The sequence below is a fragment of the Cricetulus griseus genome, chromosome 3, assembly GCF_003668045.3.
Source record: "Cricetulus griseus strain 17A/GY chromosome 3, alternate assembly CriGri-PICRH-1.0, whole genome shotgun sequence".
NCBI lineage: Eukaryota > Metazoa > Chordata > Mammalia > Rodentia > Cricetidae > Cricetulus > Cricetulus griseus.
In genome coordinates, this window is record NC_048596.1 from 63688974 (window position 1) to 63706473 (window position 17500).

Consider the following 17500-nt stretch of genomic DNA (forward strand, 5'->3'; position numbering starts at 1 on the left):
AGAATAAAAAACGTCTTTTGTATTTACTTGAAACAAATGAATGGTATCAGGTGAAAAATATCTGTCTGCACTTGTTCAGATTTAAGGCCTACAAATTTGCACCTTATTCCAATTTCCTGCATTCACTGGAGGAAGTGCGAATAGCTTATTCAGGGGCAGATTAATGCAAAAGAGCTGAGGGGGGACATAAATCTACAAGTAGTGACTTGTGCCATCATGTAGGTGTAATGATTACCAAAGTGGAATCAGGGCTCCGAGTATCAGCTTAACACAGAGAAAATTTGCTTGATGGGAGAGTATTAAAGTCGTGCAGTAATATATCCATACACTGTGACTAAATTTTATAGTTCATGAAGCATATTAGTATTACACTATATCCTGGTACATTCAAAAGGTGATTTCCATTTAGATGCTCATTTTTCATGAAGATAAATATGACATGAATCATAATTTCCCTGAAGTAAATATTACAAATAATAAAATACTCAGGCAAGCAAGTTGAGGGATGACAGTAATGTTTTCCATTTGTATGGTAAGTGGCGGACCTTGTGGCCTATCAAGTAACAAATTGAATGTTTAATCTTTCTCCATGCAGATTGAGGATGGCAAAGTAGCGGCGGCCTCACAACAAATTGAGAGTCCTCTGGTGGCTCGTGGAGTATCAGCTATTCTGCCTTTGGAGGCCAATAGAGGGTGTCAGCAGAGCTTTGTCAAAATACATCACAGGCATGAAGTTGTAAAATTGCAATTTACAACAAAAAGACTTTGGGATAACAGGCAAATCTTAGGCATGCTAAATACACGACAAATATTTAGAGAAGCTTTGTAAGCAATCTAAACATTGTTAGGGGAAGTTGCTTGGCATTGGGGGGGGGGGGCTCGGAGGCATCCCAGAGGTAAAGAAAGAAATGTATCCTATCACATGGTAAATAGTCTATCCCAAATGATAAAAATATTCTTTAGATGGTAGCTGATGGAGTTAAGCTAATTGGGTAGAAGTGACTTAAAGCCATGCTCCAGAGTGGCTGGTGACTGGGTTGTTGAGCACGTCACATCCTTAGCATGTGCGGCTCACAGTGGCATCTGATTTTTGTTGGTTTCTTCTCAAAGTTTGGGGTCCCTCTGGGACTAGGGGATCCAAGTGTTGTGAGATTTGGGTGCTGGGAACAGAGCTGGCTTGCCAGCTGGGATCTGGAGGTTCAGATCACAGACAGGAGCTTTCATCTCATGCAGTGGGTGGGGGCTTGTCCTGTTCAAGGCTCTGTTGTATATTAATTTTAAGTTGTAATGCCTGTACTACAAGACGACACCACTAGCATTTTGATTAAGGATTTTATACATGAAAAAATTTCATTATCTGAGTTCCTGGAGACCTCCCTGATTGGCTGGCTTGCCTGACCTGCAGCTGCGTCTCCATGTCAGGGACTCTGGCATGGGAGTGTTCCTTGTATTGTTCTCTCCACTATGTGAGCAATTAGTAGTGCTTTGACTCTGGGGTAAGTCAAGACTCTTCATATCCAAGGTGTGTGTATAGAGGGGGAAAGAACCTCAATGGATTTCCCTTGAATTTCAGTAGGAGTCACTGAGCTATGCCCAGGGAAGCTGAGTAAGGACTGCCTTCTGCATCACCGAGTTTGGCGGAGAAGTTAAGAAATATGGCCTATTCTACCCTTCCAACAGTGAATTCTCTAATTGTTCATCATGGCTGCTTTCCTGAAGTCCTGTTACATTATGGGAGGGGATAGCCAGGCATTAAAAAGTGAATAGTTCAGACCCATCTTCACTCATTAAATGAGTAAAAAGAAGATGTGAGTACCACTTGCTGGGCATGTGTCTCTGGGCACTTAGCCCTCTCTGCTAGGGTGGAGGGGAGGAGATGGCAGAGGTCTTTGCAGGGGAGATAGATGGAGCCCCTGACAAGGCAGCTGTGCTCTGTAGTGAGGGCTGAGAGAAGTGGTGAGATCGCCCTGTTCCTGGGGAGAAGTTTCTGTTCCCTGACTTACAGACAGTGCAGGGTCCTGACCCAGTGTCCATCTACAATGGTATTCTCCTGCTCCCCAATGGAGGAGCCCTCTAGTGGGCATCAGTGGGACAACACTTCTGTGTCATCAGCTCCAGTCTGGTCCTTTGAACCCCACATCCACTGTGGACCTCATGCCAGCATGCCAACAGTGAAGTGGGGGAGCCAGCATGCTTCATTGTGGGTCACAGCACAGCCATGTGAACAGAGAAGATGTCTCTGTGTTCAGGGGCCAGGGGTTTGACAGCGAGCAGAGGTGTGCCCTGTCCTTGCAAGGAGCCAGATAGGGACTTTGTGGAGGGTACTGATGTCCTTTCAGATTCTATCCTCTTGGAAAGTTGCCCTGGGAAGAGCAAACCTCCTCTCTAGGGGCTGCTGGGGGAGGCGGGGCCTTTCCCGTCCACCTCTTCTGTCACTCCTCTGGCCTGCATGCCGCCATCCCTACAGATCTACGGTATTCTTTGCTCACACTGGGGTTTTGATAATTCTCTACCTTTTTTTTTTTTTTTGTAATTGCAGAATCATAAAATATTTTAATTTCAAGGTTAGCAATTTTCTCTTGCATACTTAATTTATAATTAGCTGGTTTATAAACCTGTTCTGCGCATATAATTTTACTGTTGCCAAATGTTCTTCATGAATAATTAAGGGCAAATCCCTATTTATCAAATTATTAATATACCTAATAGCCTTGTTTTCATAAACAATGCATCAGATTTGGATTTAAAGAAAACCTTCTCAGAGGGATCTTGTGTTGGGTTCCCACCGCAGCGGGCGGGCCTGAGCTGGGACTTGCACAGAGGGGCACTTGTGCTGGGCTGATGTCACAGCCTGGCCTTCTTTCCCCACAAAGGCACAGGTATCAGTAGCTGGACAAACACAATGGCTATTCACATGGACCTGGGCCTCAGCGGCCACAAACAATGTTGTTGTTTGTTCTAGCAACTCACCAAGAGCGCATTTGGAGGGAACCTAACAGATGAAACCATTCTTTCAGGTCTCTGTAACTGCCCCTATCCATTGCTACTACTATACCTATTTTCAAAACGTAGGCAGGGACTTTTGCCTGTGATGTGGCTACAAGAATATGGAAGGCATGGTCTTGGCTCCTTAGTCAATGGACCCTGATCACGTAAGGTTCATGTCTTGAACACACAGGTGGAGCCAGAGCACGTGGTTCTGGTGGAGAGGAAGATGAGAACCATGCTGAAGGCTTGTGGTGTTTGTACTTATCATTTCCTGAGCTTCTGGAGATACCCACTGGGGGATAACACTGGACTTCCTCCCTGCCTTTGAGCTCAGATCAGTTCTGTAGAAGGGGAGGTCCCAGTCTACACCTGCCAGTAGTTTGAGTAGTTGAAACAACGATGGATTCTCGGTGCTGATTCAAAAAAATCCCTTTAAGCCAAACTTATGGAATGTAACACAAGAGTGTCTACATTATGTGTTGGGCCACTGCCTCCCTGCCATGTGTCTTGGGGACTGAGTACCTATCCCGAGCAAGGAGTGGGCTTGCCGCTGGGCTAGCCTGTTTCGTGTTTGCTTATTACCATTCTCCAGGTTTATAGTCAACACTCTGAAAGGAGATAAGGCCTGGGCTTCTCTCTCCTTAGGGCTGGCGTGTATGAGCCCACTCGCCATGTGTGACTCCATGTGTATGATTCATTCCAGAGCAGTTTTAGTCCTCATAAAATATTCATTTTGGTTGTGCAGGGCCCTGTAATTGCCATCTCTCACCCTGAATTATTTATACCTTGCTCAGACTGACAAAGCTTTGCCATGCGGCCCTGGATGAATCAGAAACACGGGTCTTTGCTGCCAACTGCATTATAGTTTCACAAAATATGGCCCCAACGTCATTCCGGGCTGCCTCATCTCTAAATCCAGCTTTTCTTGATTTGACATTTTCTTTACTCCTCCATTGTCTTAGTCAGGCAGAAAGGCCTCCTCTTAACTCTAAGCAGCAACCTTCTTGCTTGCATTATAGCCGCTGTGCTCCAGAGAACTAATGTGTCTTTATTGCCCTTACTTTTTTATGCTCAGTAACAAGACAGCGCCCGGGCTCACTTTAGAGCCATATATTATACATTAGCGATAAAATGATGCAAATAGTCCTGAAGACTCTTCAAACAGATAGTGGAGATCAGCCTGGATCAAGCTGCTTGTCAAAAAAACAGAAAATAAAAGGTGATGTGTGAAGTTGGGCCCAGTGGTCTGTTTCCCAGCTGTGGGCAGAGGCAAGCCCAGGATAGAGGGTCCCTATGGGGCTGGAGACTTGTATGAGCTTCTTTGTCAGCACCCCAAGTTCATCTGTTCACCATCCACCTCTTCCCAAGCTTGACTTACTCTGCCAGTCCACATTGCAGCCAGGTCTTGCCTGGTGTCTCCTCCTGTGTCTGCAATCCACTCTTGGGGTTCCTTTGCCTATCTGTGTCTGATTGCATCCCCTGAAACCCACCCTGCAGGAGAGGAAGTGTTGGGAAGAATATCAGGATCATGCATGAAGATTTAGGGAAACCATACGACCAGGGATCTGACACTGCTAGATGTTGTAGCTTATCTCCTCTACAACCCCATCAGCTTGGGGTATCCTTGGATCTCACTTCTGAGCAGACAATGACAACCTGCAAAGATTCCAATGAAACATTCCCACATACTGCACGACTGCTTAAGAGATAATATGTGAGATTCCAACCAGGAGCTGCATGGTATCATGGGGAGGCGAGCGGGGTTTATCATGATTTTAACACCTTGGTCCTTCCTGAGCCCCAGAATGGAATTAATTTATGGCTCCTGGCTCATCAACAAAGGGAGGTGAAGGGAGCAGGCTCAGTGCTGTTCCAAGTAATGGATGCCCTGTACACACATCTCTCTTGTATATGTTGACACGCAGGAGTAATGAAGTTAAGGCTTTGCGCACATGTGCCCCTCATTAAGCTGCATTACCTGCATTAAAACTAATAATTGCCACTCAGAGCTGTGCTCCCATTAATCATTTATAATGTTTTAATAAGTTTTTAATCAGGACCTAAAAGGCTAGAGAGCCAGCATAGGCAGGTTCGACACTGACATCTTCTGTGCATGCACAGGCTTGATTTAAAATGTGATTTTTTTTATTAATAATTCAGCCTACAAAGAGGATAGTTCTTAATTAAGCAAGCTGATGTGGATGGAAGGAAATAAATGTACATCAAGCAGGAAAAGATGAAAAAGATCTTTTCCACTTGAAGGCGAGGGGAAAAAAATAAAAACAAACAACAACAAACACAAACCCAGCCTCATACCAGCTTTGTAGGGAAGTGGGAATCAGGATGTCCAGACAAGGGTGGCCTTGATTTGAGATTTCCTAAACACACCCATGGATGGTAGAGAGAGGCCTGCAGCCCCAAGCAGGGCCGCCTAATCTCTGTTCAACCTGCAAAAGTCTCCCCTGGAGCTGGCAACAAGTCAGGGGTGTATCTGATGTGAGCCAAGTGATGCTGGCATTTTTCTTAAATAAGGAGCTTCGTGATCAGAGCTGGCAAATAGAGCAGTGTCCAGAGGGAGAGAAGAAGCTGTTTTAATGAGCCCACAGCGCAAGACAAAATACAGACTGATTGACAGGGCTAGTGATCTGCTGGGGAAATAATGTCAATGCGCTTTGCCCATTAGAAATAGAGAAATAGGTAAAGGGGGAATGGGAGATAGGTACTTGAAACAAGAGCCCCCTCTGTAAATACACTGCACTTCACATTTCTTTTGTGTTCTGCAGTTGACTTCTTTTAAACAGATAACCTTATCAAAACTATCACAAAATATCAGGGACTGTTAGAGAAAACACTAACTAGAATGTCGACAGCCAGCCAGAGGAGGGCACGGATGAAGCCTGCAAGTCTGGGTACGTTCGCTTTCAGAGTGTTGCCTGGGTTGTACTTATCTGAACACATTAAAACCACCCGGAAAAGTTTAATGCAAGTCTTACAGATTCCCCTGCACTGAGCACGTGGTGCAGGTCTGCCGTAGAAGTGGGTATCGAGCTGGCCTGCAAAACCATTAAATCCCATCAGATCTCTTTGGCATCATTTTAATGAGAATCATCACAAAAGTACAAGATCACAGTATCTGTAAGTGCCTCTTGACAGCTGCGGTTGAAATTGTGATGAACAGAAAAACCATTATAGCAGAAATTTCGCGATAAGGCTCTTTGGAGGGACGGTGGGGCCTGGTCTGGCTGTAGAGCGCGAAGGGTTAATTTTCTAAACCTAATAATGTTCGATAGTGAGGTATTTGTCAGGAGATAAAGAAGTGATAGAATCTGGGAAGTGGGTCCCTTGGCGATTGTAGTACAAATATTGTTAATGCGGTGTGGTTACTACAGCGAAGGGAAGTAAAATAGCTTGAGTCCACCAGAGACGGGCTCTGCTACACCAGAGCCAGAATCCCCAGACAAAGGCCAGTAATTGTTGAACTGCAAGTCAAGCCATGGATATTCCCCAATCCTCTTCTATCTGCATTTACATAGAGGACCGTGCTTGCTGGGGGATGGGGGAACAAATCCTGTGGACACCAGGTCCTCCCTGGCGGGCGGTCAGGCCACCTCTACCTCTTGCCTGGAAACTAGGGGAGGGTGTCCCCCAACAAAGCATATATGTCAGTGCCATAAAACTCAGTGCCATCACCCTCTGGCCTCTTCCTGATGACGTCACAGAGCCACTACAGGTCTATGAGACCCATAACTTGAAATGTACAAGAATTTAATAAGTCTGGTGTTAAGGCAATTTGTCATGGCATATTTGAAGAATAAATCAGACTAATGGAGCAGAATTTTCCTCCCGTATGGCATTAAAGAACATGAGCCCAGTCATCGCTAATGGCAGGAGTGAGAGGGAAAAAAAGAGGCCTGACATTAAGACCCTCGCATTTTGGAAATCCGATACGTATTGACCTGTGTACTATCTCAGTGCACAGATCTGATGTCAGCAGAATGTAGTCGTGTATAGGAACTGCTCATTACAGGTTTTGTGAAGGAGGCACATTGTCTCTGAAGCGCCTGGACCCGATCGGCTAGAATTGCTCACTAGTCAATACTCCAGCGACTGATGGCCCAGCGTGCACACACCACAGCTGCGACCACTGCTTTCAGGGACTTGCCAGCAATTAGCAGGAACCTCAAGGATCACTTGGCTACTCTCTGATCAGTCAGGGGAAAGTCTCTTAAAGGCTCTATCTTTTCATTTGACTCTTAACTATTTCATTTCAATAGCAGGTAAGGGTCACAGCCGCCTACAACTAAGAGGCCCTAGTACCGCCCCTCTCATGCTGGTTCTCCTTTGGGGCCGGGACTTGTGAAGTGAAATTGACAGAGTACAGCATTAACCATTTGGGAAGTGAACAGTTCAGTAGCGCTTGGCACACTCATGAGGTTTCAGGGCCAGTACCCCTCTCTAGCTTAGAAAGCTTTCTTCACTCCAAGACTAAACTTTGTAACCCGGAAGCAGTTGCTCCTCATCCTCCCCACCCCAGCACCTGGCACCACAATGTCTGTCTCCTCTGAAGCTGTGTTTTCTGGTGGGGTTGTCAGCACTACCCGTTTATTCTCACTCAGGCTGTTATGTATTAAAAGGGTAGTAACTAAAGTTGTGGGGACCTATCTGCAATGGCTGGGTGTACCCCTCCCTGAAGCCCACACAGTGTCATTACAGCCTAACCTATACAGGGATGCTTTGGGATTTTGGGTGATAGACTGGGGCCCTACCCATCATCACCCTCATTAAAGGCTCAGACTCAGAGCTAAGAGTGAGCCACTCCACCCCATAAAAGAGCACCCCATATTTTTCCTTCTGGCCTTTAGTTTCCTAGGCTGCACATGGCTATGGGCTAGAAGGTTGTGCCTCTAGCGACAGGCTGGAACCAGGTAGGGGAGGGATCCTGAGAAGCCATAGCTTTTTTCTCTGAGTTTGGCTACTTAACCTTTGAGAGGCCAGAGTGCTTTGGACTGCTTAGCTTGACCACGTGTCTTTCACAGGGATGTTTGGGCTGAGGCCATCCAGCGCTCTGTTGCTCACTCACATTTTCAAACTCCTCTGGAACAGTCTATTCCTTGACAACCCCAAAACTAACTAAATAAAAGTCCCCATAGAGGACTGCAGGGCTTCAGAGGACCTGAAACCTTCAAATGAACCATAGTCACGTGTGCTTAAAGGTGCTTGAAGGAGCTCACAGTGCGACCTCTTCCAAGTTCCCTTGTCCCCCTCAGTCACCAGAGTACACCCTCAAAGGCCGCCACATTTCTATGGAGCTGAACTATTTTTTCCTTTGACCAGAGGGAAAGAAATCATTACTGCATGATTAGTGGCTTCAGTTGGGTAAGAACGTCAGTGTCGAGGATTGGGGGGAGGAGGGAGGTGAGTGGTATTAATTACCTAACTCTTGCTGGCAGGCCGATTTTATCAGTGACTTGGCCACTGGTAGCTGGGCTCTTGATGGACGTGGGTGAGTTCAGAGCTGCCTGGAAACATGAAGGAAGGGCTGGTGTCAGATGAGAGGCATCTCATCAGCTTTTCTCTGACAAACCAAATTCATTCCTTATGTAATTGATAACGGCCTTGGCCAATTATTTCCCACATTACAATACACAGAGGCCCCCTTTACAGGTTTTGCAGGGCTGTAATTAGCTATGCTAATATCCCCTTTATTGGCCCTAATATTGCTCAACACCTTTTGCCATCCTGGAGCCCACTAGAGCCCCATGGCCTGTCAGGACTGCTGATTATTGAGAAGGATAGCTTTAATCAAACATAATTGCAGTTAATTTTTCTCTCCTGCTCTCTGTTGCCAGCGTCTAATGCCACGGACTCCTTGATATTCCATTAAATTACAATTAAACAGCCTCCTTTGTCTCTGATTGTCCTGAACACCACCACAAAGTTCTGTAGCCGTTTAAAGGAGAGCTGTTTGGTCCTAATTGCCTGCTAGCTCACAAAGGGCCAATTTACACAATACCCATGTAGAATTTAAACAGTTCATAATGTAATGGATATTACACAGGAGCCTAACACTACAATTAAAATGATTTTCATCAGATAGAGAAGCTTCAGTTAATCAGCTTCATAAAAGTAAATATAAATGAACTAATTCATAGCTTAAACACACAGAGATGGAGCCGACTTTGAGATTAGTTACTGTGGCGGGGGCTCTGTTCACCCCTTATCCTGGGATACCCATGTTGGAGATGGTAGGTCCCGTTACTTGTTCAAGCTTCTCCTGAAGCAGCTTCATTCCCCTGTGGGTCCTGTACTCATGCTAACATTGGAGTTGTTTGTTGGGTCTCTGATACAGCACCATCACACTGAGCTCTCCTCATTGGGTGCCATGGCCAAACCCTTCCACAGCAGGAGGATGAGTGTCCCATCAGGAGGGGATTTCCAACTTAAACTCAAGCTATTGGGCTAGGCCTAGTGTCTTTCCAGGCAAAGGCTTTGCTGTGTCCTCATGTTCCCAGCCTGTCATCACAGGGATCTCAGACATTAGAAGAGTGAACCAGCCCTCCCAAGAATAAAGGGAGAATAGCATCATGCCGTCTGTTCTAATCCGGGCAACACTGAGGAAAGCCTATTTCCACAGTATGGCATCTTACTTTCTGCCTGAGAACTTTCTGGAATTTTTCATGATGTTTCCAAGCAGAATATTCTTGGGGATAGTGTGGTGTGGAGCAGTTTGTCTTTAGCCACTGTCATCCCCTCCGCCTGTAAGAAACAAGTAAATAAAGCCTATATTTCAAGCTTGATTTACTCTGGTACCTACTGTGAAAGATGATGAGTCTTTAGGGAAATAAAGATGGGGTCAGGGAATTAGTGCACATAACGGTCATTTTGACGTTGGGCCAGCAGATGCCAGGGAAACACACTGTACACAATTAAGCATAATGTACTAATGACAGGTTAGAATTTTTATCGCCTCTTTGCGATTGAGCAGCAAATCCACATTTAGCAATAATAAAGAGTTTATTGGTGCTAAAGCCAAAGATTTTCTGACATAGGAAGGATTTTTCCTCTCATAACAGGAGTATTAAATCCTTTGTGTACTAGACTCTGGAAGTGAGATATGTAAAGTGGTTGTCAGATATTTCTTAGGAAACAGCCAATTAAAGGGTAATTGAGTAAAGGATGTGGGAATTACCATTGGACTCCATGCGTGGGCATTCAGTCTTCTTACCTCTTTCCCAAACATTGCAACAGCACACCTCATGGAGCGCGTCCACTCCCACGCAACAGTGCACAGTGTCAGCATGCTCGCCTTGACTGGGCTGCATTTCCCACCTATGAATCCTTAATTGCATCCTAGAATTAAAGAGAAGCAAAACCAGGGGTAAAATAAGCACTGCTTGTGTGCAGAGGTTTCCCTCCGGCCTGGCAAGGTGGTACTGGCTTGTAGTGTACCTTGTGTCATTGGAGCCTGGGAGCTTGGAAACGACCCTGTTCCACATAGGGGTTGTTCCCAGTAGATCTTTCTCACTTGCCCACAACCACTGTTGTGACACACTCTGCCTGTAAGAAGAGCTGTGATTGCCACATGCTAGAGAGCGAACACGCATGAACATGTGTACATGATGTCTGTGCCCACTTCTGCTCCCAGCTGCTCAGTGTGCATGTGGCATCCAGCACCCAGTTTTGCTCTTCTAGTTTCTAAACTGATGATAGTTAAAACCCCAGGATACCCAGAGCCGCTTTGTATATCTTTAAAACCCACTCTGCTATCTTTGAGGTAAAAAGGCCAAGCTGGCTAAACAGACTTCAAGGAATGTAGAACAACCTCCTCAGGAGGGGGAGAAATCTTTCATTTTCCAAAAAAAAAAAAAAAAAAAAAAAGTAAAGGCCCCAACACCAGCTCCTCGTAGGTACCTTTGCGGATGAGCAGCTTCTCGCCGGCGCCTGTTCAGAAGATTAGCCGGGTGGTAATGTGGGGCATAATTGCACCGTGTGGCTGTCCCTGAAGTGAAAACCTAATTGCCTGACAGGACGATAACTTTGTGGCGCCCTCACCTTGTTAGGCCCTTTCTGATGCAGTTCAAATGCAGTGTGGCCGCAGGTGCGCCTAATTTACCTCGCTGCAGAACGTGTGGAGTTTAATTGCACAGTGGTTGTTAGGAAAAATTGGTGGGTGGAATATCAAGTGACTTGCTCTAGCTGATGGCAGATGGTGTTAAGAGGCATTGTGAGCTAAGTGTATAGGTGAGGTGAGTTAATAAAAGATGTAAATTCTGGCCTAAAGTAGCAAGGACTCATGGTATGTAAGAAAATTTAATTGAATGGCCACCATTCTTAGCCTCATCAAAGGGATTCTCTTCTGCCCTCCTTGGGTCTTCCAGGATGTGTGGGGAAGGCAAGTCTTACTCCGAGGAGTCTTTTGTTTTCTCATATTGTAGTAGCTAACGAAGAACCCAAACATGAAAGGCCGAATTCAAGGAAATTTTATGAAGTACCATAAAACATCAATCACTTCCAAATAAGACAGGTGACATTTGGGGAGAAAACAGAGTAGCTGTTTTACGGTAACCTTGCTGCACAGGCTCTTAGCCCCAATGGTGAATTGCTAGCAGGGAATCCACCTTCTACTCACCGGATGTGGCCTTGCAAGTAGAGACGGAGATAGTGCAGGGACAAGATCCATGAGTGGGTGTCCCACATCCAGGCTGCCTGGTGTCCACCTGTTCATACTAAGACAAAGCGTTTGTTTGTGCAGGAATGGGGAAGACTCTCAACACACTTCAGAACTCCTGAGTCTTTCTGCTGCATACAAGACCAGGTTGATGGGAGGTGAAGCTGACCTCCTTGTTAGGCCTCTTCACTCCTACCAGGGCTGGGGCCTGTTGCTCCTATATTCTTTCTGAGCAAGACTTTTCGTGAAAACACCAAAACCCACCAGCTAGTCTCTTAAAAATGCATAGAAACTGTCCACAGAAATCATGGTAGCCCTATACCCCGTTCCTTTGTGGAGGGTTAAGGCTATTGTAGCTGTTTTTATTTTTATTTAATTAAATGTATTCTTTGACAATTTTATACTTGTATATAATGCATTCTGAGTGCTCCCACGCCTTCACTGTAACTTTAAAAACTTGGTTTTTGATAATGTATTTGCTTTAGCTAGATAAACACTGGAAACTGGGGTTTCCAGATAAATGTAGTACATTCAATAGAATTTCAACTTTGATATTTTTACATAGATTTACCTTAAGACACCCATGTGCTAAAAAAAATTGTTGCTTATCCAAAATTCAAATTTTACTAGGCATTCTGCATCTTAACTGGCCAATGCCAGTGTCCCTGTCTGGGGTGGGCGTCTCTCTAAAGGCTAATAGTTAATTCAGGAATCATTGCAAGATGAGATCCTTTGGAAAGACACAGTTATTATAAATCTTGGGAATCTGTGGTGTCAGACAGCTGTGCAAATTGCCACTCAGAACGGAGACCAGGAGCCTCTATCTTCCAGTCCCACAGCTGTACTCAGCATTGCCCCCTACATGGCAGCCAGCAGGTTGTGGGGTCTCTTCTGTTATTTGTGTGCAAGTCTTTTTTTTTTTTTTTTGTCTTTTTTGGGCTAACCCTAATTCTTTGTGTTTTTGTAGATTCTTTCTAAAGTTCTTCCTCAAGTGCAATCAGAACTGCTTGAAGAATGCAGGCAACCCCCGGGACATGCGGAGATTCCAGGTATGCAATCCCTTCAAGGTGCTGCTGCAACCTGCTCGCTCTGCCAAATTGTCAGAGTCCTCGACTCTTCAGATAGCTTGTTAGTTCCTCAAGGCTAGCAATGCACTAGCTTGATTTGTTTGATAGAAATAGGCAAATGAGGGGCTGGAGAGATGGCTCCGTGGTTGAGAATGCTCACTGTGCTTTGGTTCAGTTTTCAGTATCTACACAGACGCTCACAACCATCTCTAACTCCAGTTCCGTGGGATCTGTCACCTCTTCTGCCCTCCAAGGGCATCTTCATTCATGTGGTCTGTCTACTGCACTCAGGCACATACATATACACATAAGATTAAATAAATAATTTAGGAATAGACAAATAAAATGCTTTTTAAATGATCAAGTCTTTTCAGTATGCCAGATACATGAATCTGTGCAGGGACAGAGAAGACAAGATGATCATGTTTCCCACAGCCTTACATCAGCTCTGAAAGCTTGGCCAGGCTGAAGATGCACAGTTTTAGGGATCAAATGGCCAGCTGATTTATTGTCGCTGTGTATGGGGATGGCAAGAGGGAAAAGAACCGTAATACAAACTCTCTAGTATCTTGGAGTCTGGAGCCTCCTCATAAAGGGCCTGCCCCTGCTTAGCATAGGCCTCCACAAATTCCCCCACCCTCCAAGGTCCATTCAGAGTCCAGCTACAACTAGCCTGTTCTGGATCTAGGCTTGCACATGCCCATTTGCAATGAGGATTTGGTCTGAAAGGGAGAAGATTGCTTGTTGACTTCAAGTTCTGACAGAATCCATAGTTTTCTCATCCCTATGGATGATCAGAAGGCTCAGTTGGGGTCATGGACACTCTATGTATGAGATAGACTGTCTTGCTGATTTTCATTGTAAAATTAGAAGACCCAAGCACCGAATGGAAATGAATCCTAGATTAGCTACATTACTGAGAGACTCTTACTTGGGATGCCACCTTTGTTGGTCATGTAGCTCACAGCGTTTGTAGGGTTCTACATGTTCTTCAGGGAAGTATGCGATGTCCATCTTTTGCCTTTATGGCTCTTCAGGGAAGCAGGTCCCTGTTCACCCATACTGGCTTTCATGGCAGGGAATTGTATCTCTTGTAAAGTACTGGGCCAGCTTCCATTTTTTTTAAATACTTAAGAGACCACAGGCATGGACAAAATCGGTCCATCTAGGCAGAGGAGGTCACATGAGACGGAGTAGTAGGGTCCTGTTTGTCTCATCAGTGATGGAGAATGGCATTCATCACAGTTGATGTCACCAGGTGAGATCACCATAGTTAGTGACTCTCGTAACGTTAGTCTCCCTGCCTCTCAGAAGGTTTACCTGGACTTCTGCATAGCATGGCATACTTGATGCTTGCAATGGTGCCACCCTTTCTGTGTCTTCCTATGGGTGTATTGCAGGGCTGGCCCATACCTGCAACACAGTATCTGTTTTCTCCCTTTCCCCTTGTGACTGGTTTTTGTATAGATGACAGAGCACAGTGTCTTTAAACAATTTTATTTTTTACCTTTCCCTATGTCTTTTTAGTATATCCTGGTCAAGTCAAGCCTCGATACTGGTCAGGTCTTTGTACCATTCTCAGGCCATGTGTTCCGGGAAGTTCTTTTAATGCTCAGGGCAAGGTATACAGGTGGAGGCTGGGAAGATCTTAGCAAACAGGAGCTCGGGCAGAGATTGCTAGACCACAGGTGACACCATAGTGGCACCAGGGGCACCCAAGGAAATGCCAGCTATTCAGAACAGAGGGTGCTTAAACCTGAAACTAGAGTGGCTACCATGGCTGTAACTGACTGTATTCTCAGTTCAGACAGTCTGATGTTACTGAAGCCTTGTTATCCTGGCAGACATAAAGAGGGAAGGAATTCAAGAACACTGCCCCCTGTAGCTGAGGGTGTGTATCATATCATGCCCCTGCACCATGCATGATCTTATGGGGCTTGAGGTTTTAAAAGTCAGTTCTTTACACACATATTTTTATATATGCTTATAGCTTTGCTCTTTTTTACACCTAAAATACTTTTTTTGTTTACTTGTTTGTATGTGTTTCTTTGACACAGAGTCTAGCTGTGGAGCCCAGGCTGGCCCTGAATTTACTATTTTCCTGCTTTTAGCCTTCTAAGTGCTAGGATTATAGGCATGTATCACTGTGTCTAGCAAAAATACTATTTATTTGTCTTTCACCAGTTAAAAGTCAAGTTGTTTTATTTATTTTATTAATAGGCTTTCTCTTGGTGCCATTTTGGGTTTATAAAAGATCACTGTAGTAGTTTTTAAGAGTTCCCAATGCCCTGGGTCCCTCACTTCAGTTTTCCCTGTCATAAACATATTTGGTGTGATGTATTTTTGTATTGGAGGAGACTTACTACTAGTTAGTACTAAAGTACTAGTTACTTGCTTGCTGTAGCCTTGGTAGCATTAGTTGGCCTGTCATCTTCAATTTATCTGGCAGACTTCACTCCCCTCTCTCCTGCTCAGTGTTCTCAGGAGGAGCTGGCCCCAGGACCTGGCCAGGTAGGGCTCTAGGAGTGCTTAAGCCAGGCATCCCTTTTGTCAAATCCAGACTCAAGTCCCACATTATACCAAGGCTGAGCCCTTTGCTTTTCCAGGTCCCCTGGAAAGCAGTGTGCCATACTGACCCAGCTGTGTTAGAAATGTAACAGCCAGGCTACCCTGTGCTGTTGCCTGGGTCTGCTGAAGGGTGCCATTTCTGAGGTGCTTCCTGTGAGCTCACTGGGAAGAGGACAGTTGGCATCAGCAAGGTGGTCTCCCTGTATATGGTGGCTTTATTTTTTTCCTCCCATGAGGCAGCCAAGAAGTCTGCTCTGCCTTCTCTCCCCTTGGACATGCTCTTAGCCTCTCTTGGGCCCTTGCCACCCTTCCATATGAACTTGAGAAAGGTCCTTTTCCTGGGTTGAAAAACACTTCCACAATTCAAATTCAATTTGTTTCTTTTTCAGGTGCAAAGAACTTCATTCTCAGAAATTAAACATAATTGTACAGTTGATCCAGGGATCATCTGGTGATAGAATGGGGATAGCTGGGGTTTCAGAGAGAACCCTGATTTTATGAAGCTTTTTTGGGGGGACAACTGAATCTCCCCCCCCCCTTAGGTCTTCAAGACAGGCTAGTCTCCAATGAACTAATTTAAATTAGATAAACTATCTAATCAATATGTGAGCAGATCAATCAAAACAGAGGCTTTCAAATGAGTGGCTAGAGGGGTATTTCGGAAGCTAATGGCTAGGAGAATATTTCTCTGAATTGAATCCACTTGTTAGCATAATAAGAGATTAAACCCTAATTAGTGGAGCAGGTTTTTTTTTTTTTTTTTTTTAAAGAAGCAATCTTGAGTCAAAACAAAACAAAACAACCCACCCCCATTAGCCAAAAAAAAAAAAAAAAAAAAAAAAAAAAAAAAAAAAAAGCTGTGAATGCAGTTCAGTTAGTGGAGAGTTTCCAGAACGAGTGGAGCCTCTCCTCAGTGCAGCCTCCGAGCTGGCTTTTATCTCGCTTGCACGGCTCCCGCCTGTGCTTTCCTGTGCCAACTCCATTTTCAAATCCACTTCGTCTTCACAGGTCGTTGTATCGACAACAGTCAACGTGGACGGCCACGTGCTGGCCGTGTCTGACAACATGTTTGTGCACAACAATTCCAAACACGGGAGGCGGGCCCGCCGCCTAGACCCGTCAGAAGGTACGGCCCCTTCTTATCTGGAAAATGGTAGGCACATGCTACATGTATTTTTTTTTTTTTTAAATTTGCAATGCTTCTTTTTCCTTTGTATCATCCTTTATGTTACTTCACATGGAGTTGCTCTCACCAAGCGACCAGATCACCCCAGCCCCACGGGGCAGGACTAGCTTTCCTCAGGTGGAGAGGGGCCTGTTCCTCCTCTCCCTTGAGTTGTCTGCTTGGTTCTCATGTCCATCTCACCTGGCATTTGTTTCTCAGCTTTCTTTTGCTCCCAGTTTTCATTTGTTTGGTTTCATCTGGCTTGTTAGAAGCTCCCATCCAGAAACTCTCTGTGCATGCTTCCATGGCTGGCTACTTCGTGGCCCAGCTAGCCCGGGTGGTGGTGGTGGTGGTGGTGGTGGTGGTGGTGGTGGTGGTGGGTGTGGGTGGGTGGGTGATGGTGTTGGACCATTTTCTATCCTTGGTGAGAGTTCCTGTATATGCGTGGGCTTGTGTGCACACACATATTGAAAGAGTGGGGGTGAAGGGGTGAGCAGAAAAATAAAGTAAAAAAAAAAAAGAAGCATAAAATTAATCTTTGAAAACGCACCTACCTCCAAGTGATGGACTTTGTATTGTTTGTTAAGAAAATTGCAGTGAGACAAGTAGGCAGAATCAAGGAACACTCGTCATAAGCCCCTCAGACACCTCTTTCTTCCTGCTTGCTTTAGAGCCACTTCCTCTATCAAACGTGTTAGTAATCATGGGACCCTTATCAGTATGAGTTACTAGGAAGGCGACATGAGGGTTTTTATTAAGTGACATGCAAACAAAACAACAGGATTAAATCCTTCAGAGAAAAGATCCTATAAAACTAAACGGTTTTAAGACAAATCCTCCATCCTGAGGTGATGAATTCAAGAGCTACACATGAGGGAGACAGCTGCAGGGAAAGGAAGGGGGCGTGGAAGGGTTATCTGAATGAAAGATGATGCCTACGTAAAGAGTGGAAGACAATTTATGAATCTGCTGTGGTCCACAAAAATAAACTAATTTGTTTTTCTACATTAATGACTAAGGTATAGGAACAAAAATATAATAATT

General features: G+C 45.0%; 1 protein-coding gene across 15 annotated transcripts in view; it reads left to right on the forward strand.

The window, feature by feature from the left end:
- Window positions 1–17500, forward strand: part of Ebf3 (EBF transcription factor 3) — a 117171-nt gene that overhangs the window by 65620 nt on the left and 34051 nt on the right. For 10 of the 15 annotated variants that reach the window (XM_035442139.1, XM_027409084.2, XM_035442137.1 and 7 more), the window contains exons 7-8: window positions 12624–12705; window positions 16300–16444. In XM_035442139.1, the coding sequence (XP_035298030.1) occupies window positions 12624–12705; window positions 16300–16444 (227 nt within the window). The remainder of the gene's footprint in view (window positions 1–12623; window positions 12706–16299; window positions 16445–17500) is intronic. The other 5 variants (XM_027409085.2, XM_027409095.2, XM_027409089.2 and 2 more) reach the window with 1 other exon arrangement.